The following is a 24,119-nucleotide window of genomic DNA, read 5'->3' on the forward strand; positions in this document are numbered from 1 at the left end:
ACACGTCAAACGGAAGAGGAGAGACGCCGCGCCTGCGCAGAGCGGCCCTCTTCGCTCGAGGAAGGAAACAGGCCGGAGCCGCTCCAGTTCCGCCAGGCCGGACCGCCGAGCCCAGCCCAGCCGAACCGAGCCCCGCCAGGACCCGCCCAGCCCAGCGCTGTCCGAGTGCGGCCTGAGGCAGCAGCGCAGCCCGGAGAGAGGAGCCGCGGACCAGCCCGACCAGCCCGACCCGTCGACAGACGCGCCGCGAGGGAAGATGGCGGAACAGGACAAGCTGAACATCGACTCCATCATCCAGCGCCTGCTGGAGGGTGAGACCCGGGGAGGACAGCGGGCTGGGGCTGGGGCAGGACAGCGGTCTGGGGCAGGGGCAGTGGGGCAGGACAGTGGTCTGGGGTAGGGGCAGTGGGGCAGGACAGCGGTCTGGGGCAGGGGCAGTGGGGCAGGACAGCGGGCTGGGGCTGGGGCAGGACAGCGGGCTGGGGCAGGGGCAGTGGGGCAGGACAGCGGGCTGGGGCTGGGGCAGCGGGGCAGGAGCAGCGGGGCAGGACAGCAGTCTGGGGTAGGGGCAGTGGGGCAGGACAGCGGGCTGGGGCTGGGGCAGCGGGGCAGGAGCAGCGGGGCAGGACAGCAGTCTGGGGTAGGGGCAGTGGGGCAGGACAGCAGGTAGGGGCAGTGGGGCAGGACAGCGGACTGGGGTAGGGGCAGTGGGGCAGGACAGCGGTCTGGGGTAGGGGCAGTGGGGCAGGAGCAGTGGTCTGGGGCAGGGGCAGTGGGGCAGGACAGCGGTCTGGGGCAGGGGCAGTGGGGCAGGACAGCAGTCTGGGGCAGGGGCAGTGGGGCAGGGCAGCAGTCTGGGGTAGGGGCAGTGGGGCAGGACAGTGGTCTGGGGTAGGGGCAGTGGGGCAGGACAGCGGTCTGGGGCAGTGGGGCAGGACAGCGGGCTGGGGCTGGGGCAGTGGGGCAGGACAGCGGGCTGGGGCTGGGGCAGTGGGGCAGGACAGCGGTCTGGGGTAGGGGCAGTGGGGCAGGACAGCGGGCTGGGGTAGGGACAGTGGGGCAGGACAGTGGGCTGGGGTAGGGGCAGTGGGGCAGGACAGCGGTCTGGGGCAGTGGGGCAGGACAGCAGGTAGGGGCAGTGGGGCAGGACAGTGGGCTGGGGTAGGGGCAGTGGGGCAGGACAGTGGTCTGGGGCAGGGGCAGTGGGGCAGGACAGCGGTCTGGGGCAGTGGGGTAGGGGCAGCGGGCTGGGGTAGGGGCAGTGGGCTGGGGTAGGGGCAGTGGGGCAGGACAGCAGTCTGGGGCAGTGGGGCAGGACAGCGGGCTGGGGTAGGGGCAGTGGGCTGGGGTAGGGGCAGTGGGGCAGGACAGCAGTCTGGGGCAGTGGGGCAGGACAGTGGGCTGGGGTAGGGGCAGTGGGGCAGGACAGCGGTCTGGGGTAGGGGCAGTGGGGCAGGACAGCGGTCTGGGGTAGGGGCAGTGGGGCAGGACAGTGGGCTGGGGTAGGGGCAGTGGGGCAGGACAGTGGGCTGGGGTAGGAGCAGTGGGGCAGGACAGCGGTCTGGGGCAGGGGCAGTGGGGCAGGACAGCGGTCTGGGACAGTGGGGCAGGACAGCGGTCTGGGGCAGGGGCAGTGGGGCAGGACAGTGGGCTGGGGTAGGGGCAGTGGGGCAGGACAGCAGGTAGTGGCAGTGGGGCAGGACAGCGGTCTGGGGTAGTGGCAGTGGGGCAGGACAGCGGTCTGGGGTAGGGGCAGTGGGGCAGGACAGCGGTCTGGGGCAGTGGGGCAGGACAGCGGTCTGGGGTAGGGGCAGTGGGGCAGGACAGTGGTCTGGGGTAGGGCCAGTGGGGCAGGACAGTGGGCTGGGGCAGGGGCAGTGGGGCAGGACAGTGGTCTGGGGTAGGGCCAGTGGGGCAGGACAGCAGGCTGGGGTAGGGGCAGTGGGGCAGGACAGTGGGCTGGGGCAGTGGGGCAGGACAGCAGGTAGGGGCAGTGGGGCAGGACAGCGGGCTGGGGTAGGGGCAGTGGGGCAGGACAGTGGGCTGGGGTAGGGGCAGTGGGGCAGGACAGCGGGCTGGGGCAGTGGCAGTGGGGCAGGACAGCGGTCTGGGGTAGGGGCAGTGGGGCAGGACAGTGGGCTGGGGTAGGGGCAGTGGGGCAGGACAGTGGTCTGGGGCAGTGGGGCAGGAGCAGTGGGCTGGGGTAGGGGCAGTGGGGCAGGACAGCGGTCTGGGGTAGGGGCAGTGGGGCAGGACAGCGGTCTGGGGTAGTGGCAGTGGGGCAGGACAGTGGGCTGGGGTAGGGGCAGTGGGGCAGGACAGTGGTCTGGGGCAGTGGGGCAGGAGCAGTGGGCTGGGGTAGGGGCAGTGGGGCAGGACAGCGGTCTGGGGTAGGGGCAGTGGGGCAGGACAGCGGTCTGGGGCAGTGGCAGTGGGGCAGGACAGCGGTCTGGGGTAGGGGCAGTGGGGCAGGACAGCGGGCTGGGGCAGTGGGGCAGGACAGTGGTCTGGGGTAGGGGCAGTGGGGCAGGACAGCGGTCTGGGGTAGTGGCAGTGGGGCAGGACAGCGGGCTGGGGTAGGGGCAGTGGGGCAGGACAGCGGTCTGGGGCAGTGGGGCAGGACAGCGGGCTGGGGTAGGGGCAGTGGGGCAGGACAGCGGTCTGGGGCAGTGGGGCAGGACAGCGGTCTGGGGCAGGGGCAGTGGGGCAGGACAGCAGTCTGGGGTAGGGGCAGTGGGGCAGGACAGCAGGTAGGGGCAGTGGGGCAGGAGCAGTGGTCTGGGGCAGTGGGGCAGGACAGCGGTCTGGGGTAGGGGCAGTGGGGCAGGAGCAGTGGTCTGGGGTAGGGGCAGTGGGGCAGGACAGCGGTCTGGGGTAGTGGCAGTGGGGCAGGACAGCGGGCTGGGGCAGTGGGGCAGGACAGTGGGCTGGGGTAGGGGCAGTGGGGCAGGACAGCGGTCTGGGGTAGTGGCAGTGGGGCAGGACAGCGGGCTGGGGCAGTGGGGCAGGACAGCGGGCTGGGGTAGGGGCAGTGGGGCAGGACAGCGGTCTGGGGCAGTGGGGCAGGACAGCGGTCTGGGGCAGGGGCAGTGGGGCAGGACAGCGGTCTGGGGTAGTGGCAGTGGGGCAGGACAGCAGTCTGGGGTAGGGGCAGTGGGGCAGGACAGCAGGTAGGGGCAGTGGGGCAGGAGCAGTGGTCTGGGGCAGTGGGGCAGGACAGCGGGCTGGGGTAGGGGCAGTGGGGCAGGACAGCAGGCTGGGGTAGGGGCAGTGGGGCAGGACAGCGGTCTGGGGCAGGGGCAGTGGGGCAGGACAGTGGGCTGGGGTAGGGGCAGTGGGACAGGACAGCAGGTAGGGGCAGTGGGGCAGGACAGCGGTCTGGGGTAGGGGCAGTGGGGCAGGACAGCGGTCTGGGGTAGGGCCAGTGGGGCAGGACAGTGGGCTGGGGCAGGGGCAGTGGGGCAGGACAGTGGGCTGGGGTAGGGGCAGTGGGACAGGACAGCAGGTAGGGGCAGTGGGGCAGGACAGCGGTCTGGGGTAGGGGCAGTGGGGCAGGACAGCGGTCTGGGGCAGGAGCAGCGGGGCAGGACAGCGGTGTGGGGCAGGGGCAGTGGGGCAGGACAGCGGTCTGGGGCAGGAGCAGTGGGGCAGGACAGCGGTGTGGGGCAGGGGCAGCGGGGCAGGACAGCGGTCTGGGGTAGGGGCAGTGGTCTGGGGCTGGGGCAGCGGGGCAGGACAGCGGTGTGGGGTAGGGCCAGTGGGGCAGGACAGTGGGCTGGGGCAGGGGCAGTGGGGCAGGACAGTGGGCTGGGGTAGGGGCAGTGGGACAGGACAGCAGGTAGGGGCAGTGGGGCAGGACAGCGGTCTGGGGTAGGGGCAGTGGGGCAGGACAGCGGTCTGGGGCAGGAGCAGCGGGGCAGGACAGCGGTGTGGGGCAGGGGCAGTGGGGCAGGACAGCGGTCTGGGGCAGGAGCAGTGGGGCAGGACAGCGGTGTGGGGCAGGGGCAGCGGGGCAGGACAGCGGTCTGGGGTAGGGGCAGTGGTCTGGGGCTGGGGCAGCGGGGCAGGACAGCGGTGTGGGGCAGGGGCAGCGGGGCAGGACAGCGGTCTGGGGTAGGGGCAGTGGTCTGGGGCAGTGGGGCAGGAGCAGTACTGTACACACTGGAGTCACAGGGAGTGACCACCGAGGGCCGAGCGAAGGCGCTGGGCAGCTCCAGGTGCATGCTGGGTGGCGGTGAGGGTCCCCAGGAGCCTGGGTCTCGTCGCTGCGACTGGGGGGCAGACCCCACCCTGAGCCCCCGGTCCCGGGTTCGAGCCCTGCTGCTGAGCGCTGTCCTCAGTGAGGAGTCGGGGTCCCAGCGCGAGGAGCCTTGTGCCGTGCCTCTCCCAGTCTGTGCCCTGAATACCCCAGTATCCTGTGGGCATCGGGCAACTGGGGGGACGCGACGAACGCCTCGCTTTCAGACTCTAAAGGGTTAATTTGACCAATTGGTGCATCACACTGAAACCGGTCCCCTGCCCTCTCTGTGGTGTCACAGTGAAACCGGTCCCCTGCCCTCTCTGTGGTGTCACAGTGAAACCGGTCCCCTGCCCTCTCTGTGGTGTCACAGTGAAACCGGTCCCCTGCCCTCTCTGTGGTGTCACACTGAAACCGGTCCCCTGCCCTCTCTGTGGTGTCACACTGAAACCGGTCCCCTGCCCTCTCTGTGGTGTCACACTGAACGGTGTTCCCCACGCCGCCCTCTCTGTGGTGTCACAGTGAAACCGGTCCCCTGCTCTCTCTGTGGTGTCACAGTGAAACCGGTCCCCTGCCCTCTCTGTGGTGTCACAGTGAAACCGGTCCCCTGCCCTCTCTGTGGTGTCACAGTGAAACCGGTCCCCTGCCCTCTCTGTGGTGTCACACTGAACGGTGTTCCCCACGCCGCCCTCTCTGTGGTGTCACAGTGAAACCGGTCCCCTGCTCTCTCTGTGGTGTCACAGTGAAACCGGTCCCCTGCTCTCTCTGGTGTCACAGTGAAACCGGTCCCCTGCCCTTTCTGTGGTGTCACACTGAACGGTGTTCTCCACGCCGCCCTCTCTGTGGTGTCACAGTGAAACCAATCCCCTGCCCTCTCTGTGGTGTCACAGTGAAACCGGTCCCCTGCCCTCTCTGTGGTGTCACACTGAACGGTGTTCCCCTGTCGTTGTCCCGCAGTGAAGGGTTCCCGGCCAGGCAAGAACGTGCAGCTGACGGAGAACGAGATCCGGGGCCTGTGTCTGAAGTCCCGGGAGATCTTCCTGAGCCAGCCCATCCTGCTGGAGCTGGAGGCGCCCCTCAAGATCTGCGGTGAGTCCCCGAACCCCAGCGCCACCCGGAGTCCCAGCGTGCAGCTCTGTGTGCATCTGCGCCGGACTCGTGGGGCTGTGGGTCACTCCCAGTGTGGAGCTGTGGGTCAGTGTGGGGCTGTGGGTCACTCCCAGTGTAGGGCTGTGGGTCACTCCCACTGTGGGGCTGTGGGTCAGTGTGGGGCTGTGGGTCACTCCCAGTGTGGGGCTGTGGGTCAGTGTGGGGCTGTGGGTCACTCCCAGTGTGGGGCTGTGGGTCACTCCCAGTGTGGAGCTGTGGGTCAGTGTGGGGCTGTGGGTCACTCCCACTGTGGGGCTGTGGGTCAGTGTGGGGCTGTGGGTCACTCCCAGTGTGGGGCTGTGGGTCACTCCCAGTGTAGGGCTGTGGGTCAGTGTGGGGCTGTGGGTCACTCCCAGTGTGGGGCTGTGGGTCAGTGTGGGGCTGTGGGTCACTCCCAGTGTGGGGCTGTGGGTCACTCCCAGTGTGGGGCTGTGGGTCAGTGTGGAGCTGTGGGTCTCTCCCAGTGTGGGGCTGTGGGTCAGTGTGGGGCTGTGGGTCAGTGTGGGGCTGTGGGTCACTCCCAGTGTGGGGCTGTGGGTCACTCCCAGTGTGGGGCTGTGGGTCACTCCCAGTGTGGAGCTGTGGGTCAGTGTGGGGCTGTGGGTCACTCCCAGTGTGGGGCTGTGGGTCAGTGTGGGGCTGTGGGTCACTCCCAGTGTGGAGCTGTGGGTCAGTGTGGGGCTGTGGGTCACTCCCACTGTGGGGCTGTGGGTCAGTGTGGGGCTGTGGGTCACTGCCAGTGTAGGGCTGTGGGTCAGTGTGGGGCTGTGGGTCACTCCCAGTGTGGGGCTGTGGGTCAGTGTGGGGCTGTGGGTCACTCCCAGTGTGGGGCTGTGGGTCAGTGTGGGGCTGTGGGTCTCTCCCAGTGTGGGGCTGTGGGTCAGTGTGGGGCTGTGGGTCTCTCCCAGTGTGGGGCTGTGGGTCAGTGTGGGGCTGTGGGTCACTCCCAGTGTGGGGCTGTGGGTCAGTGTGGGGCTGTGGGTCACTCCCAGTGTGGGGCTGTGGGTCTCTCCCAGTGTGGGGCTGTGGGTCAGTGTGGGGCTGTGGGTCTCTCCCAGTGTGGGGCTGTGGGTCAGTGTGGGGCTGTGGGTCTCTCCCAGTGTGGGGCTGTGGGTCAGTGTGGGGCTGTGGGTCACTCCCAGTGTGGCTCTGCTCCGGACTCCAGAGTTGTCCAGTGCTGTTTCCCCGGTGATGGCGGCGCTGTGTTCTGTCCCCCAGGCGACGTGCACGGTCAGTACTACGACCTGCTGCGGCTCTTCGAGTACGGCGGCTTCCCCCCCGAGAGCAACTACCTGTTCCTGGGCGACTACGTGGACCGCGGCAAGCAGTCGCTGGAGACCATCTGCCTGCTGCTGGCCTACAAGGTCAAGTACCCCGAGAACTTCTTCCTGCTGCGCGGCAACCACGAGTGCGCTTCCATCAACCGCATCTACGGCTTCTACGACGAGTGTGAGTCTCCGGGGGGTGTGTGAGGGAGAGGGGAGAGGGGAGAGAGGGTGTGTGTGTGTGTGTGAGGAGGGGAGAGAGGGGGTGTGTGTGTGAGGAGGGGAGAGAGGGGAGAGAGGGGGTGTGTGTGTGAGGAGGGGAGAGGGGAGAGAGGGGGTGTGTGTGTGAGGAGGGGAGAGGGGGGGTGTGTGTGTGAGGAGGGGAGAGGGGAGAGGGGGGGTGTGTGTGTGAGGAGGGGAGAGGGGAGAGGGGGTGTGTGTGTGTGAGGAGGGGAGAGAGGGGGTGTGTGTGTGTGAGGAGGGGAGAGAGGGGGTGTGTGTGTGAGGAGGGGAGAGAGGGGGTGTGTGTGTGTGAGGAGGGGAGAGAGGGGGTGTGTGTGTGTGAGGAGGGGAGAGAGGGGGTGTGTGTGTGTGAGGAGGGGAGAGGGGGTGTGTGTGTGTGAGGAGGGGAGAGGGGAGAGAGGGGGTGTGTGTGTGAGGAGGGGAGAGGGGAGAGAGGGGGTGTGTGTGTGAGGAGGGGAGAGGGGAGAGAGGGGGTGTGTGTGTGAGGAGGGGAGAGAGGGGGTGTGTGTGTGAGGAGGGGAGAGGGGAGAGAGGGGGTGTGTGTGTGAGGAGGGGAGAGGGGGGGTGTGTGTGTGAGGAGGGGAGAGGGGAGAGGGGGTGTGTGTGTGTGAGGAGGGGAGAGAGGGGGTGTGTGTGTGTGAGGAGGGGAGAGAGGGGGTGTGTGTGTGTGAGGAGGGGAGAGAGGGGGTGTGTGTGTGAGGAGGGGAGAGAGGGGGTGTGTGTGTGTGAGGAGGGGAGAGAGGGGGTGTGTGTGTGTGAGGAGGGGAGAGAGGGGGTGTGTGTGTGTGAGGAGGGGAGAGAGGGGGTGTGTGTGTGAGGAGGGGAGAGAGGGGGTGTGTGTGTGTGTGAGGAGGGGAGAGAGGGGGTGTGTGTGTGTGTGAGGAGGGGAGAGAGGGGTGTGTGTGTGTGAGGAGGGGAGAGAGGGGGTGTGTGTGTGTGAGGAGGGGAGAGAGGGGGTGTGTGTGTGTGAGGAGGGGAGAGAGGGGGTGTGTGAGAGGAGGGGAGAGGGGAGAGAGGGGGTGTGTGAGAGGAGGGGAGAGGGGAGAGAGGGGGTGCTGTCAGGAGGGGGGTGTGTGTGAGGAGGGGAGAGGGGGTGCTGTCAGGAGGGGTGTGTGTGTGTGTGTGAGGGGGTGCTGTCAGGAGGGGGGTGTGTGTGTGTGTGAGGGGGGGTGCTGTCAGGAGGGGGGTGTGTGTGTGAGGGGGTGCTGTCAGGAGGGGTGTGTGTGTGAGGGGGTGCTGTCAGGAGGGGTGTGTGTGTGAGGGGGTGCTGTCAGGAGGGGTGTGTGTGTGTGAGGGGGTGCTGTCAGGAGGGGTGTGTGTGTGTGAGGGGGTGCTGTCAGGAGGGGTGTGTGTGTGTGAGGGGGTGCTGTCAGGAGGGGTGTGTGTGTGTGTGAGGGGGTGCTGTCAGGAGGGGTGTGTGTGTGTGAGGGGGTGCTGTCAGGAGGGGTGTGTGTGAGAGGGGGTGCTGTCAGGAGGGGGGTGTGTGTGTGTGAGGGGGTGCTGTCAGGAGGGGTGTGTGTGTGTGTGAGGGGGTGCTGTCAGGAGGGGGGTGTGTGTGTGAGGGGGTGCTGTCAGGAGGGGGGTGTGTGTGTGAGGGGGTGCTGTCAGGAGGGGGGTGTGTGTGTGAGGGGGTGCTGTCAGGAGGGGGGTGTGTGTGTGAGGGGGTGCTGTCAGGAGGGGGGTGTGTGTGTGAGGGGGTGCTGTCAGGAGGGGGGTGTGTGTGTGAGGGGGTGCTGTCAGGAGGGGGGTGTGTGTGTGTGAGGGGGTGCTGTCAGGAGGGGGGTGTGTGTGTGAGAGGGGGTGCTGTCAGGAGGGGGGTGTGTGTGTGAGAGGGGGTGCTGTCAGGAGGGGTGTGTGTGTGTGAGAGGGGGTGCTGTCAGGAGGGGGGGGTGTGTGTGTGAGGGGGTGCTGTCAGGAGGGGTGTGTGTGTGTGAGAGGGGGTGCTGTCAGGAGGGGTGTGTGTGTGAGAGGGGGTGCTGTCAGGAGGGGTGTGTGTGTGTGTGAGGGGGTGCTGTCAGGAGGGGTGTGTGTGTGTGTGAGGGGGTGCTGTCAGGAGGGGGGTGTGTGTGTGTGAGGGGGTGCTGTCAGGAGGGGGGTGTGTGTGTGTGAGGGGGTGCTGTCAGGAGGGGTGTGTGTGTGTGAGAGAGGGTGCTGTCAGGAGGGGTGTGTGTGTGTGAGAGAGGGGGTGCTGTCAGGAGGGGGGTGTGTGTGTGTGAGAGGGGGTGCTGTCAGGAGGGGTGTGTGTGTGAGGGGGTGCTGTCAGGAGGGGGGTGTGTGTGTGAGGGGGTGCTGTCAGGAGGGGTGTGTGTGTGTGAGGGGGTGCTGTCAGGAGGGGGGTGTGTGTGAGGGGGGGTGCTGTCAGGAGGGGGGTGTGTGTGTGTGTGAGGGGAGGGGAGAGAGGGTGTGTGTGTGTGAGGAGGGGAGAGGGGAGAGAGGGGGTGTGTGTGTGTGAGGGGGTGCTGTCAGGAGGGGGGTGTGTGTGTGTGAGGGGGGGTGCTGTCAGGAGGGGTGTGTGTGTGTGAGGGGGTGCTGTCAGGAGGGGTGTGTGTGTGTGTGAGGGGGTGCTGTCAGGAGGGGTGTGTGTGTGAGGGGGTGCTGTCAGGAGGGGTGTGTGTGTGAGGGGGTGCTGTCAGGAGGGGTGTGTGTGTGTGAGGGGGTGCTGTCAGGAGGGGTGTGTGTGTGTGAGGGGGTGCTGTCAGGAGGGGTGTGTGTGTGTGTGAGGGGGTGCTGTCAGGAGGGGTGTGTGTGTGAGAGGGGGTGCTGTCAGGAGGGGTGTGTGTGTGTGAGGGGGTGCTGTCAGGAGGGGTGTGTGTGTGTGTGAGGGGGTGCTGTCAGGAGGGGTGTGTGTGTGTGTGTGAGGGGGTGCTGTCAGGAGGGGTGTGTGTGTGTGAGAGAGGGGGTGCTGTCAGGAGGGGGGTGTGTGTGTTTGAGGGGGTGCTGTCAGGAGGGGTGTGTGTGTGTGTGTGAGGGGGTGCTGTCAGGAGGGGTGTGTGTGTGTGTGTGAGGGGGTGCTGTCAGGAGGGGGGTGTGTGTGTGTGAGGGGGTGCTGTCAGGAGGGGTGTGTGTGTGTGTGTGAGGGGGTGCTGTCAGGAGGGGTGTGTGTGTGTGTGAGGGGGTGCTGTCAGGAGGGGTGTGTGTGTGAGGGGGTGCTGTCAGGAGGGGTGTGTGTGTGAGAGGGGGTGCTGTCAGGGGGGGTGTGTGTGTGTGAGGGGGTGCTGTCAGGAGGGGTGTGTGTGTGAGGGGGTGCTGTCAGGAGGGGTGTGTGTGTGTGAGAGGGGGTGCTGTCAGGAGGGGTGTGTGTGTGAGAGGGGGTGCTGTCAGGAGGGGGGTGTGTGTGTGTGAGGGGGTGCTGTCAGGAGGGGTGTGTGTGTGTGTGAGGGGGTGCTGTCAGGAGGGGTGTGAGGGGGTGCTGTCAGGAGGGGTGTGTGTGTGTGAGGGGGTGCTGTCAGGAGGGGTGTGTGTGTGAGAGGGGGTGCTGTCAGGAGGGGTGTGTGTGTGAGAGGGGGTGCTGTCAGGAGGGGTGTGTGTGTGTGAGGGGGTGCTGTCAGGAGGGGTGTGTGTGTGTGAGGGGGTGCTGTCAGGAGGGGTGTGTGTGTGAGAGGGGGTGCTGTCAGGAGGGGGGTGTGTGTGAGAGGGGGTGCTGTCAGGAGGGGGGTGTGTGTGTGTGAGGGGGTGCTGTCAGGAGGGGGGTGTGTGTGTGTGAGGGGGTGCTGTCAGGAGGGGTGTGAGGGGGTGCTGTCAGGAGGGGTGTGTGTGTGTGAGGGGGTGCTGTCAGGAGGGGTGTGTGTGTGAGAGGGGGTGCTGTCAGGAGGGGTGTGTGTGTGAGAGGGGGTGCTGTCAGGAGGGGTGTGTGTGTGTGAGGGGGTGCTGTCAGGAGGGGTGTGTGTGTGTGAGGGGGTGCTGTCAGGAGGGGTGTGTGTGTGAGAGGGGGTGCTGTCAGGAGGGGTGTGTGTGTGAGAGGGGGTGCTGTCAGGAGGGGTGTGTGTGTGTGAGGGGGTGCTGTCAGGAGGGGGGTGTGTGAGAGGGGGTGCTGTCAGGAGGGGTGTGTGTGTGTGAGGGGGTGCTGTCAGGAGGGGTGTGTGTGTGAGGGGGTGCTGTCAGGAGGGGTGTGTGTGTGAGGGGGTGCTGTCAGGAGGGGGGTGTGTGTGTGTGAGGGGGTGCTGTCAGGAGGGGGGTGTGTGTGTGAGGGGGTGCTGTCAGGAGGGGTGTGTGTGAGAGGGGGTGCTGTCAGGAGGGGTGTGTGTGAGAGGGGGTGCTGTCAGGAGGGGTGTGTGTGTGAGAGGGGGTGCTGTCAGGAGGGGGGTGTGTGTGTGAGGGGGTGCTGTCAGGAGGGGTGTGTGTGTGAGGGGGTGCTGTCAGGAGGGGGGTGTGTGTGTGTGAGGGGGTGCTGTCAGGAGGGGGGTGTGTGTGTGAGGGGGTGCTGTCAGGAGGGGTGTGTGTGAGAGGGGGTGCTGTCAGGAGGGGTGTGTGTGTGAGGGGGTGCTGTCAGGAGGGGGGTGTGTGTGTGTGAGGGGGTGCTGTCAGGAGGGGTGTGTGTGTGAGAGGGGGTGCTGTCAGGAGGGGTGTGTGTGTGTGAGGGGGTGCTGTCAGGAGGGGGGTGTGTGTGAGGGGGTGCTGTCAGGAGGGGTGTGTGTGTGTGAGGGGGTGCTGTCAGGAGGGGTGTGTGTGTGAGGGGGTGCTGTCAGGAGGGGGGTGTGTGTGTGTGAGGGGGTGCTGTCAGGAGGGGGGTGTGTGTGTGTGAGGGGGTGCTGTCAGGAGGGGGGTGTGTGTGTGTGAGGGGGTGCTGTCAGGAGGGGGGTGCTGTCAGGGGGGGTGTGTGTGTGTGAGGGGGTGCTGTCAGGAGGGGTGTGTGTGTGTGTGAGGGGGTGCTGTCAGGAGGGGGGTGTGTGTGTGTGTGAGGGGGTGCTGTCAGGAGGGGTGTGTGTGTGTGAGAGGGGGTGCTGTCAGGAGGGGTGTGTGTGTGAGAGGGGGTGCTGTCAGGAGGGGGGTGTGTGTGAGGGGGTGCTGTCAGGAGGGGTGTGTGTGTGTGTGAGGGGGTGCTGTCAGGAGGGGTGTGTGTGTGTGAGGGGGTGCTGTCAGGAGGGGTGTGTGTGTGTGAGGGGGTGCTGTCAGGAGGGGTGTGTGTGAGGGGGTGCTGTCAGGAGGGGTGTGTGTGTGAGAGGGGGTGCTGTCAGGAGGGGTGTGTGTGAGAGGGGGTGCTGTCAGGAGGGGTGTGTGTGTGTGAGGGGGTGCTGTCAGGAGGGGTGTGTGTGTGTGAGGGGGTGCTGTCAGGAGGGGGGTGTGTGTGAGGGGGTGCTGTCAGGAGGGGGGTGTGTGTGTGTGAGGGGGTGCTGTCAGGAGGGGTGTGTGTGTGTGTGTGAGGGGGTGCTGTCAGGAGGGGTGTGTGTGAGGGGGTGCTGTCAGGAGGGGTGTGTGAGGGGGTGCTGTCAGGAGGGGTGTGTGTGTGTGAGGGGGTGCTGTCAGGAGGGGGGTGTGTGTGTGAGGGGGTGCTGTCAGGAGGGGGGTGTGTGTGTGAGGGGGTGCTGTCAGGAGGGGGGTGTGTGTGTGTGAGGGGGTGCTGTCAGGAGGGGTGTGTGTGTGTGAGAGGGGGTGCTGTCAGGAGGGGTGTGTGTGTGTGTGAGGGGGTGCTGTCAGGAGGGGTGTGTGTGAGAGAGGGGGTGCTGTCAGGAGGGGTGTGTGTGAGAGAGGGGGTGCTGTCAGGAGGGGTGTGTGTGTGTGTGAGAGGGGGTGCTGTCAGGAGGGGTGTGTGTGTGTGTGAGAGGGGGTGCTGTCAGGAGGGGTGTGTGTGTGTGTGAGGGGGTGCTGTCAGGAGGGGTGTGTGTGTGTGAGGGGGTGCTGTCAGGAGGGGTGTGTGTGAGAGGGGGTGCTGTCAGGAGGGGGGTGTGTGTGTGTGAGGGGGGGTGCTGTCAGGAGGGGTGTGTGTGTGTGTGAGGGGGTGCTGTCAGGAGGGGTGTGTGTGTGTGTGAGGGGGTGCTGTCAGGAGGGGTGTGTGTGTGTGAGGGGGTGCTGTCAGGAGGGGTGTGTGTGTGTGAGAGGGGGTGCTGTCAGGAGGGGTGTGTGTGTGTGTGAGGGGGTGCTGTCAGGAGGGGTGTGTGTGAGAGGGGGTGCTGTCAGGAGGGGGGTGTGTGTGTGAGGGGGTGCTGTCAGGAGGGGTGTGTGTGTGTGAGGGGGTGCTGTCAGGAGGGGGGTGTGTGTGAGGGGGTGCTGTCAGGAGGGGGGTGTGTGTGTGAGGGGGTGCTGTCAGGAGGGGTGTGTGTGTGAGGGGGGGTGCTGTCAGGAGGGGTGTGTGTGTGTGAGAGGGGGTGCTGTCAGGAGGGGGGTGTGTGTGTGAGGGGGTGCTGTCAGGAGGGGGGTGTGTGTGTGAGGGGGTGCTGTCAGGAGGGGGGTGTGTGTGTGTGAGGGGGTGCTGTCAGGAGGGGTGTGTGTGTGTGAGAGGGGGTGCTGTCAGGAGGGGTGTGTGTGTGTGAGAGGGGGTGCTGTCAGGAGGGGTGTGTGTGTGAGAGGGGGTGCTGTCAGGAGGGGTGTGTGTGTGTGTGAGGGGGTGCTGTCAGGAGGGGGGGGTGTGTGTGAGGGGGTGCTGTCAGGAGGGGTGTGTGTGTGTGTGAGGGGGTGCTGTCAGGAGGGGTGTGTGTGTGAGAGGGGGTGCTGTCAGGAGGGGTGTGTGAGGGGGTGCTGTCAGGAGGGGTGTGTGTGTGTGTGTGTGTGAGGGGGTGCTGTCAGGAGGGGTGTGTGAGGGGGTGCTGTCAGGAGGGGGGTGTGTGTGTGAGAGGGGGTGCTGTCAGGAGGGGTGTGTGTGTGTGTGTGAGGGGGTGCTGTCAGGAGGGGTGTGTGTGTGTGAGGGGGTGCTGTCAGGAGGGGTGTGTGTGTGTGTGTGAGGGGGGGTGCTGTCAGGAGGGGGGTGTGTGTGTGAGGGGGTGCTGTCAGGAGGGGTGTGTGTGTGAGAGGGGGTGCTGTCAGGAGGGGTGTGTGTGTGTGTGAGGGGGTGCTGTCAGGAGGGGTGTGTGTGTGTGAGGGGGTGTTGTCAGGAGGGGTGTGTGTGTGAGGGGGTGCTGTCAGGAGGGGTGTGTGTGTGTGAGGGGGTGCTGTCAGGAGGGGTGTGTGTGTGAGAGGGGGTGCTGTCAGGAGGGGTGTGTGTGAGAGGGGGTGCTGTCAGGAGGGGTGTGTGTGTGTGTGAGGGGGTGCTGTCAGGAGGGGGGTGTGTGTGAGAGGGGGTGCTGTCAGGAGGGGTGTGTGTGTGTGAGAGGGGGTGCTGTCAGGAGGGGTGTGTGTGTGTGAGGGGGTGCTGTCAGGAGGGGTGTGTGTGTGTGAGGGGGTGCTGTCAGGAGGGGTGTGTGTGTGAGAGGGGGTGCTGTCAGGAGGGGGGGGTGTGTGTGAGGGGGTGCTGTCAGGAGGGGTGTGTGTGTGTGAGAGGGGGTGCTGTCAGGAGGGGTGTGTGTGTGAGAGGGGGTGCTGTCAGGAGGGGGGTGTGTGTGAGGGGGTGCTGTCAGGAGGGGTGTGTGTGTGTGTGTGAGAGGGGGTGCTGTCAGGAGGGGGGTGTGTGTGTGTGAGGGGGTGCTGTCAGGAGGGGTGTGTGTGTGTGTGAGGGGGTGCTGTCAGGAGGGGGGTGTGTGTGAGAGGGGGTGCTGTCAGGAGGGGTGTGTGTGTGTGTGAGGGGGGGTGCTGTCAGGGGGGGTGTGTGTGTGTGAGGGGGTGCTGTCAGGAGGGGTGTGTGTGTGTGTGAGGGGGTGCTGTCAGGAGGGGGGTGTGTGTGTGAGGGGGTGCTGTCAGGAGGGGGGTGTGTGTGTGAGGGGGTGCTGTCAGGAGGGGGGTGTGTGTGTGAGGGGGTGCTGTCAGGAGGGGGGTGTGTGTGTGAGGGGGTGCTGTCAGGAGGGGTGTGTGTGTGTGTGAGGGGGTGCTGTCAGGAGGGGTGTGTGTGTGTGTGAGGGGGTGCTGTCAGGAGGGGTGTGTGTGTGTGAGGGGGTGCTGTCAGGAGGGGTGTGTGTGTGTGTGAGGGGGTGCTGTCAGGAGGGGTGTGTGTGTGAGAGGGGGTGCTGTCAGGAGGGGTGTGTGTGTGAGAGGGGGTGCTGTCAGGAGGGGTGTGTGTGTGAGGGGGTGCTGTCAGGAGGGGGGTGTGTGTGTGTGAGGGGGGGTGCTGTCAGGAGGGGTGTGTGTGTGTGAGGGGGTGCTGTCAGGAGGGGTGTGTGTGTGAGAGGGGGTGCTGTCAGGAGGGGTGTGTGTGTGAGAGGGGGTGCTGTCAGGAGGGGGGTGTGTGTGTGTGAGGGGGTGCTGTCAGGAGGGGGGTGTGTGTGTGTGAGGGGGTGCTGTCAGGAGGGGTGTGTGTGTGTGTGTGAGGGGGTGCTGTCAGGAGGGGTGTGTGTGTGTGTGTGAGGGGGTGCTGTCAGGAGGGGTGTGTGTGTGTGTGTGAGGGGGTGCTGTCAGGAGGGGTGTGTGTGAGAGGGGGTGCTGTCAGGAGGGGTGTGTGTGTGTGAGGGGGTGCTGTCAGGAGGGGTGTGTGTGTGAGGGGGTGCTGTCAGGAGGGGTGTGTGTGTGTGAGAGAGGGGGTGCTGTCAGGAGGGGGGTGTGTGTGTGAGAGAGGGGGTGCTGTCAGGAGGGGGGTGTGTGTGTGTGAGGGGGTGCTGTCAGGAGGGGGGTGTGTGTGTGAGGGGGTGCTGTCAGGAGGGGGGTGTGTGTGTGAGGGGGTGCTGTCAGGAGTGGGGGTGTGTGAGGGGGTGCTGTCAGGAGGGGTGTGTGTGTGTGTGTGAGAGGGGGTGCTGTCAGGAGGGGTGTGTGTGTGTGAGGGGGTGCTGTCAGGAGGGGGGTGTGTGTGTGTGAGGGGGTGCTGTCAGGAGGGGTGTGTGTGTGTGAGGGGGTGCTGTCAGGAGTGGGGGTGTGTGAGGGGGTGCTGTCAGGAGGGGTGTGTGTGTGAGAGAGGGGGTCTCATGCTCGAGCCCTGTGTCGCTCCTCAGGCAAGCGGCGCTACAACATCAAGCTGTGGAAGACCTTCACCGACTGCTTCAACTGTCTGCCTGTCGCCGCCATCGTGGACGAGAAGATCTTCTGCTGCCACGGGGGTCAGTGCCCGCCCCTCTCTTCACCTGTCTGTCTCTCTCTCCTGACCCGTCTGTCCCTCTGTCCGGCGCAGGCCTCTCTCTCTCTCTCCTGACCCGTCTGTCCCTCTCTCCTGACCCGTCTGTCCCTCTGTCCGGCGCAGGCCTCTCTCTCTCTCTCTCCTGACCCGTCTGTCCCTCTCTCTGGCACATGCTTGTCTCTCTCTCTCTCTCCCTCTCTCCTGACCTGTCTCCCTCTCTCTCTCTCTCTCTCTCTCTCTCTCCCTCTCTCCTGACCTGTCCCTCTCTCTCTCTCTCCCTCTCTCCTGACCCGTCTGTCCCTCTCTCCTGACCCGTCTGTCCCTCTGTCCGGCGCAGGCCTCTCTCTCTCTCTCCTGACCCGTCTGTCTCTCTCTCCTGACCCGTCTGTCCCTCTGTCCGGCGCAGGCCTCTCTCTCTCTCTCTCCTGACCCGTCTGTCCCTCTCTCTGGCACATGCTTGTCTCTCTCTCTCTCTCCCTCTCTCCTGACCTGTCCCTCTCTCTCTCTCCCTCTCTCCTGACCTGTCCCTCTCTCTCTCTCCCTCTCTCCTGACCTGTCTCTCTCCCTCTCTCCTGACCTGTCCCTCTCCCTCTCCCTCTCTCCTGACCTCTCTCTCTCTCTCTCTCCCTCTCTCTCTCTCTCTCTCTCTCTCTCTCTCTCTCTCCCTCTCTCCTGACCTGTCCCTCTCTCTCTCTCTCTCTCTCTCCCTCTCTCCTGACCCGTCTCTCCCTCTCTCCTGACCTCTCTCTCTCTCTCTCTCTCTCTCTCTCTCTCTCTCTCTCTCTCTCTCCCCCTCTCCCTCTCTCCTGACCCGTCTCTCCCTCTCTCTGCGGCGCAGGCCTGTCTCCGGACCTGCAGTCGATGGAGCAGGTCCGGCGGGTCATGCGCCCCACGGACGTGCCGGACCAGGGCCTGCTGTGTGACCTGCTGTGGGCCGACCCAGACAAGGACGTGCTGGGCTGGGGCGAGAACGACCGGGGCGTCTCCTTCACCTTCGGGGCCGACGTGGTGGCGAAGTTCCTGCACAAACACGACATGGACCTCATCTGCAGGGCGCACCAGGTGACTGAACACACCCCGTACACCCCTGTAGACACAGGACCTCATCTGCAGGGCGCACCGGGTGACTGAACACACCCCGTACACCCCTGTAGACACAGGACCTCATCTGCAGGGCGCACCAGGTGACTGAACACACCCCGTACACCCCTGTAGACACAGGACCTCATCTGCAGGGCGCACCAGGTGACTGAACACACCCTGTACACCCCTGTAGACACAGGACCTCATCTGCAGGGCGCACCAGGTGACTGAACACACCCTGTACACCCCTGTAGACACAGGACCTCATCTGCAGGGCGCACCAGGTGACTGAACACACCCTGTACACCCCTGTAGACACAGGACCTCATCTGCAGGGCGCACCAGGTGACTGAACACACCCTGTACACCCCTGTAGACACAGGACCTCATCTGCAGGGCGCACCAGGTGACTGAACACACCCTGTACACCCCTGTAGACACAGGAGCTCATCTGCAGGGCGCACCAGGTGACTGAACACACCCCGTACACCCCTGTAGACACAGGAGCTCATCTGCAGGGCGCACCAGGTGACTGAACACACCCCGTACACCCCTGTAGACACAGGACCTCATCTGCAGGGCGCACCAGGTGACTGAACACACCCCGTACACCCCTGTAGACACAGGAGCTCATCTGCAGGGCGCACCAGGTGACTGAACACACCCCGTACACCCCTGTAGACACAGGAGCTCATCTGCAGGGCGCACCAGGTGACTGAACACACCCCGTACACCCCTGTAGACACAGGAGCTCATCTGCAGGGCGCACCAGGTGACTGAACACACCCCGTACACCCCTGTAGACACAGGAGCTCATCTGCAGGGCGCACCGGGTGACTGAACACACCCCGTACACCCCTGTAGACACAGGACCTCATCTGCAGGGCGCACCGGGTGACTGAACACACCCCGTACACCCCTGTAGACACAGGACCTCATCTGCAGGGCGCACCGGGTGACTGAACACACCCCGTACACCCCTGTAGACACAGGACCTCATCTGCAGGGCGCACCGGGTGACTGAACACACCCCGTACACCCCTGTAGACACAGGAGCTCATCTGCAGGGCGCACCGGGTGACTGAACACACCCCGTACACCCCTGTAGACACAGGAGCTCATCTGCAGGGCGCACCGGGTGACTGAACACACCCCGTACACCCCTGTAGACACAGGAGCTCATCTGCAGGGCGCACCGGGTGACTGAACACACCCCGTACACCCCTGTAGACACAGGAGCTCATCTGCAGGGCGCACCGGGTGACTGAACACACCCCGTACACCCCTGTAGACACAGGAGCTCATCTGCAGGGCGCACCGGGTGACTGAACACACCCCGTACACCCCTGTAGACACAGGAGCTCATCTGCAGGGCGCACCGGGTGACTGAACACACCCCGTACACCCCTGTAGACACAGGACCTCAACTGCAGGGCGCACCGGGTGACTGAACACACCCCGTACACCCCTGTAGACACAGGACCTCATCTGCAGGGCGCACCGGGTGACTGAACACACCCCTGTAGACACAGGACCTCATCTGCAGGGCGCACCGGGTGACTGAACACACCCCGTACACCCCTGTAGACACAGGACCTCATCTGCAGGGCGCACCGGGTGACTGAACACACCCCTGTAGACACAGGAGCTCATCTGCAGGGCGCACCGGGTGACTGAACACACCCCGTACACCCCTGTAGACACAGGAGCTCATCTGCAGGGCGCACCGGGTGACTGAACACACCCCGTACACCCCTGTAGACACAGGAGCTCATCTGCAGGGCGCACCGGGTGACTGAACACACCCCGTATACCCCTGTAGACACAGGAGCTCATCTGCAGGGCGCACCGGGTGACTGAACACACCCCGTACACCCCTGTAGACACAGGAGCTCATCTGCAGGGCGCACCGGGTGACTGAACACACCCCGTACACCCCTGTAGACACAGGAGCTCATCTGCAGGGCGCACCGGGTGACTGAACACACCCCGTACACCCCTGTAGACACAGGACCTCATCTGCAGGGCGCACCGGGTGACTGAACACACCCTGTACACCCCTGTAGACACAGGACCTCATCTGCAGGGCGCACCGGGTGACTGAACACACCCTGTACACCCCTGTAGACACAGGACCTCATCTGCAGGGCGCACCGGGTGACTGAACACACCCTGTACACCCCTGTAGACACAGGACCTCAAGTGCAGGGCGCACCGGGTGACTGAACACACCCTGTACACCCCTATAGACACAGGGCTCCTCTGCAGAGCGCACCAGGTGACTGAACACACCCTGTACACCCCTATAGACACAGGGCTCCTCTGCAGAGCGCACCAGGTAACTGAACACTGCCTGGGGCTGAACACACCCTATAGACCCCGGTAGACACAGGACCTCATCTGCAGAGCACACCAGGTGACTGAACACCGCCTGGGCCTGAACACACCCTATAGACCCCTGTAGACACAGGACCTCATCTGCAGAGCGCACCAGGTGACTGAACACCGCCTGGGCCTGAACACACCCTATAGACCCCTGTAGACACAGGACCTCATCTGCAGAGCGCACCAGGTGACTGAACACACCCTGTATACCCCTTTAGACACAGGGCTCCTCTGCAGCGCGCACCAGGTGACTGAACACCTGGTGTGTGTGCGTGCGCTCTCAGCTGGTGTAGGTACAAATCCCTGTAGACCCTGTGTCTGTGTGTGTGTCTGTGTGTGTGTGTTCTCAGCTGGTGGAGGTACAGGCCTCTACAGACCGTGTGTGTGTCTGTGTGTGCTCTCAGCTGGTGGAGGTACAGGCCTCTATAGACCCTGTGTGTGTGTGTGTGTGTGTGTGCTCTCAGCTGGTGAAGGTACAGACCTCTATAGACCCTGTGTCTGTGTGTGTGTTTGCTCTCAGGTGGTGGAAGACGGCTACGAATTCTTTGCGAAGAGACAGCTGGTCACTCTGTTTTCAGCTCCAAACTACTGTGGAGAGTTTGACAACGCAGGAGCCATGATGAGTGTGGATGAGACACTGATGTGCTCCTTCCAGGTGTGTAAATGTCTGTATTAACCCCTCTCTCTCTCAGTGCAGTGTTAATGTACTGGAGTGTCCAGTCAGTGTGTCTGTATTAACCCCTCTCTCTCAGTGCAGTGTAAATGTACTGGAGTGTCCAGTCAGTGTGTCTGTATTAACCCCTCTCTCTCTCAGTGCAGTGTTAATGTACTGGAGTGTCCAGTCAGTGTGTCTGTATTAACCCCTCTCTCTCAGTGCAGTGTTAATGTACTGGAGTGTCCAGTCAGTGTGTGTGTATGAACCCCTCTCTCTCAGTGCAATGTTAATGTACTGGAGTGTCCAGTCAGTGTGTCTGTATTAACCCCTCTCTCTCAGTGCAGTGTTAATGTACTGGAGTGTCAGTCAGTGTGTCTGTATTAACCCCTCTCTCTCTCAGTGCAGTGTTAATGTACTGGAGTGTCCAGTCAGTGTGTGTGTATTAACCCCTCTCTCTCTCAGTGCAGTGTTAATGTACTGGAGTGTCCAGTCAGTGTGTCTGTATGAACCCCCCTCTCTCTCAGTGCAGTGTTAATGTACTGGAGTGTCCAGTCAGTGTGTCTGTATTAACCCCTCTCTCTCAGTGCAGTGTAAATGTACTGGAGTGTCCAGTCAGTGTGTCTGTATTAACCCCTCTCTCTCTCAGTGCAGTGTTAATGTACTGGAGTGTCCAGTCAGTGTGTCTGTATTAATCCCTCTCTCTCTCAGTGCAGTGTTAATGTACTGGAGTGTCCAGTCAGTGTGTGTGTATGAACCCCTCTCTCTCTCAGTGCAGTGTTAATGTACTGGAGTGTCCAGTCAGTGTGTGTGTATTAACCCCTCTCTCTCTCAGTGCAGTGTTAATGTACTGGAGTGTCCAGTCAGTGTGTCTGTATGAACCCCCCTCTCTCTCAGTGCAGTGTTAATGTACTGGAGTGTCCAGTCAGTGTGTCTGTATGAACCCCACTCTCTCTCAGTGCAGTGTTCATGTACTGGAGTGTCCAGTCAGTGTGTGTGTATTAACCCCTCTCTCTCTCAGTGCAGTGTTCATGTACTGGAGTGTCCAGTCAGTGTGTGTGTATTAACCCCTCTCTCTCTCAGTGCAGTGTTCATGTACTGGAGTGTCCAGTCAGTGTGTCTGTATTAACCCCTCTCTCTCTCAGTGCAGTGTTCATGTACTGGAGTGTCCAGTCAGTGTGTGTGTATTAACCCCTCTCTCTCTCAGTGCAGTGTTAATGTACTGGAGTGTCCAGTCAGTGTGTCTGTATGAACCCCTCTCTCTCTCAGTGCAGTGTTAATGTACTGGAGTGTCCAGTCAGTGTGTGTATTAACCCCTCTCTCTCTCAGTGCAGTGTTAATGTACTGGAGTGTCCAGTCAGTGTGTCTGTATGAACCCCTCTCTCTCTCAGTGCAGTGTTAATGTAATGGAGTGTCCAGTCAGTGTGTCTGTATGAACCCCTCTCTCACTCTCAGTGCAGTGTTAATGTACTGGAGTGTCCAGTCAGTGTGTCTGTATTAACCCCTCTCTCTCTCAGTGCAGTGTTAATGTACTGGAGTGTCCAGTCAGTGTGTCTGTATTAACCCCTCTCTCTCTCAGTGCAGTGTTAATGTACTGGAGTGTCCAGTCAGTGTGTGTGTGTATTAACCCCTCTCTCTCTCAGTGCAGTGTTAATGTACTGGAGTGTCCAGTCGGGGTGTGTGTATGAACCCCTCTCTCTCTCAGTGCAGTGTTAATGTACTGGAGTGTCCAGTCAGTGTGTCTGTATTAACCCCTCTCTCTCAGTGCAGTGTTAATGTACTGGAGTGTCCAGTCAGGGTGTCTGTATTAACCCCTCTCTCTCAGTGCAGTGTTAATGTACTGGAGTGTCCAGTCAGGGTGTGTGTATTAACCCCTCTCTCTCTCAGAGCAGTGTTAATGTACTGGAGTGTCCAGTCAGTGTGTCTGTATTAACCCCTCTCTCTCTCAGTGCAGTGTTAATGTACTGGAGTGTCCAGTCAGTGTGTCTGTATTAACCCCTCTCTCTCTCTCAGAGCAGTGTTAATGTACTGGAGTGTCCAGTCAGTGTGTCTGTATTAACCCCTCTCTCTCTCAGTGCAGTGTTAATGTACTGGAGTGTCCAGTCAGTGTGTCTGTATTAACCCCTCTCTCTCTCTCAGTGCAGTGTTAATGTACTGGAGTGTCCAGTCAGTGTGTGTATGAACCCCTCTCTCTCTCAGTGCAGTGTTAATGTACTGGAGTGTCCAGTCAGTGTGTGTGTATTAACCCCTCTCTCTCTCAGTGCAGTGTTAATGTACTGGAGTGTCCAGTCAGTGTGTGTGTATTAACCCCTCTCTCTCTCAGTGCAGTGTTAATGTACTGGAGTGTCCAGTCAGTGTGTCTGTATTAACCCCTCTCTCTCAGTGCAGTGTTAATGTACTGGAGTGTCCAGTCAGGGTGTCTGTATTAACCCCTCTCTCTCAGTGCAGTGTTAATGTACTGGAGTGTCCAGTCAGTGTGTCTGTATTAACCCCTCTCTCTCTCTCAGTGCAGTGTTAATGTACTGGAGTGTCCAGTCAGTGTGTGTATTAACCCCTCTCTCTCTCTCAGTGCAGTGTTAATGTACTGGAGTGTCCAGTCAGTGTGTCTGTATGAACCCCTCTCTCTCTCTCAGTGCAGTGTTAATGTACTGGAGTGTCAGTCAGTGTGTCTGTATGAACCCCTCTCTCTCAGTGCAGTGTTAATGTACTGGAGTGTCCAGTCAGTGTGTGTGTATTAACCCCTCTCTCTCTCTCAGTGCAGTGTTAATGTACTGGAGTGTCCAGTCAGTGTGTCTGTATTGACCCCTCTCTCTCTCAGTGCAGTGTTAATGTACTGGAGTGTCCAGTCAGTGTGTGTGTATGAACCCCTCTCTCTCTCAGTGCAGTGTTAATGTACTGGAGTGTCCAGTCAGTGTGTCTGTATGAACCCCTCTCTCTCTCAGTGCAGTGTTAATGTACTGGAGTGTCCAGTCAGTGTGTCTGTATTAACCCCCCTCTCTCTCTCAGTGCAGTGTTAATGTACTGGAGTGTCCAGTCAGTGTGTCTGTATTAACCCCTCTCTCTCAGTGCAGTGTTAATGTACTGGAGTGTCCAGTCAGTGTGTCTGTATGAACCCCTCTCTCACTCTCAGTGCAGTGTTAATGTACTGGAGTGTCCAGTCAGTGTGTCTGTATTAACCCCTCTCTCTCTCAGTGCAGTGTTAATGTACTGGAGTGTCCAGTCAGTGTGTCTGTATTAACCCCCCTCTCTCAGTGCAGTGTTAATGTACTGGAGTGTCCAGTCAGTGTGTCTGTATTAACCCCTCTCTCTCAGTGCAGTGTTAATGTACTGGAGTGTCCAGTCAGTGTGTCTGTATTAACCCCTCTCTCTCAGTGCAGTGTTAATGTACTGGAGTGTCCAGTCAGGGTGTGTGTATTAACCCCTCTCTCTCTCAGAGCAGTGTTAATGTACTGGAGTGTCCAGTCAGTGTGTCTGTATTAACCCCTCTCTCTCTCAGTGCAGTGTTAATGTACTGGAGTGTCCAGTCAGTGTGTCTGTATTAACCCCTCTCTCTCTCTCAGTGCAGTGTTAATGTACTGGAGTGTCCAGTCAGTGTGTGTATGAACCCCTCTCTCTCTCAGTGCAGTGTTAATGTACTGGAGTGTCCAGTCAGTGTGTGTGTATTAACCCCTCTCTCTCTCAGTGCAGTGTTAATGTACTGGAGTGTCCAGTCAGTGTGTGTGTATTAACCCCTCTCTCTCTCAGTGCAGTGTTAATGTACTGGAGTGTCCAGTCAGTGTGTCTGTATTAACCCCTCTCTCTCTCTCAGTGCAGTGTTAATGTACTGGAGTGTCCAGTCAGTGTGTGTATGAACCCCTCTCTCTCTCAGTGCAGTGTTAATGTACTGGAGTGTCCAGTCAGTGTGTCTGTATTAACCCCTCTCTCTCTCTCAGTGCAGTGTTAATGTACTGGAGTGTCCAGTCAGTGTGTGTATTAACCCCTCTCTCTCTCAGTGCAGTGTTAATGTACTGGAGTGTCCAGTCAGTGTGTCTGTATTGA

At 62.2% G+C, this 24,119-nt stretch overlaps 1 protein-coding gene across 1 annotated transcript in view; it reads left to right on the plus strand.

Annotated features, from left to right (window-relative positions):
* Window positions 1-24,119, plus strand: part of ppp1cab (protein phosphatase 1, catalytic subunit, alpha isozyme b) — a 26,904-nt gene continuing 2,785 nt past the window's right edge. The window contains exons 1-6 of the mRNA XM_088637304.1: window positions 1-311; window positions 5,195-5,326; window positions 6,605-6,835; window positions 15,840-15,944; window positions 16,800-17,023; window positions 19,950-20,084. Of these exons, the coding sequence (XP_088493430.1) occupies window positions 257-311; window positions 5,195-5,326; window positions 6,605-6,835; window positions 15,840-15,944; window positions 16,800-17,023; window positions 19,950-20,084 (882 nt within the window). The 5' untranslated portion in view covers window positions 1-256. The remainder of the gene's footprint in view (window positions 312-5,194; window positions 5,327-6,604; window positions 6,836-15,839; window positions 15,945-16,799; window positions 17,024-19,949; window positions 20,085-24,119) is intronic.

The sequence above is a fragment of the Lepisosteus platostomus genome, chromosome 6 (genome assembly GCF_059453375.1).
Source record: "Lepisosteus platostomus isolate fLepPlt1 chromosome 6, fLepPlt1.hap1, whole genome shotgun sequence".
Classification (NCBI taxonomy): domain Eukaryota; kingdom Metazoa; phylum Chordata; class Actinopteri; order Semionotiformes; family Lepisosteidae; genus Lepisosteus; species Lepisosteus platostomus.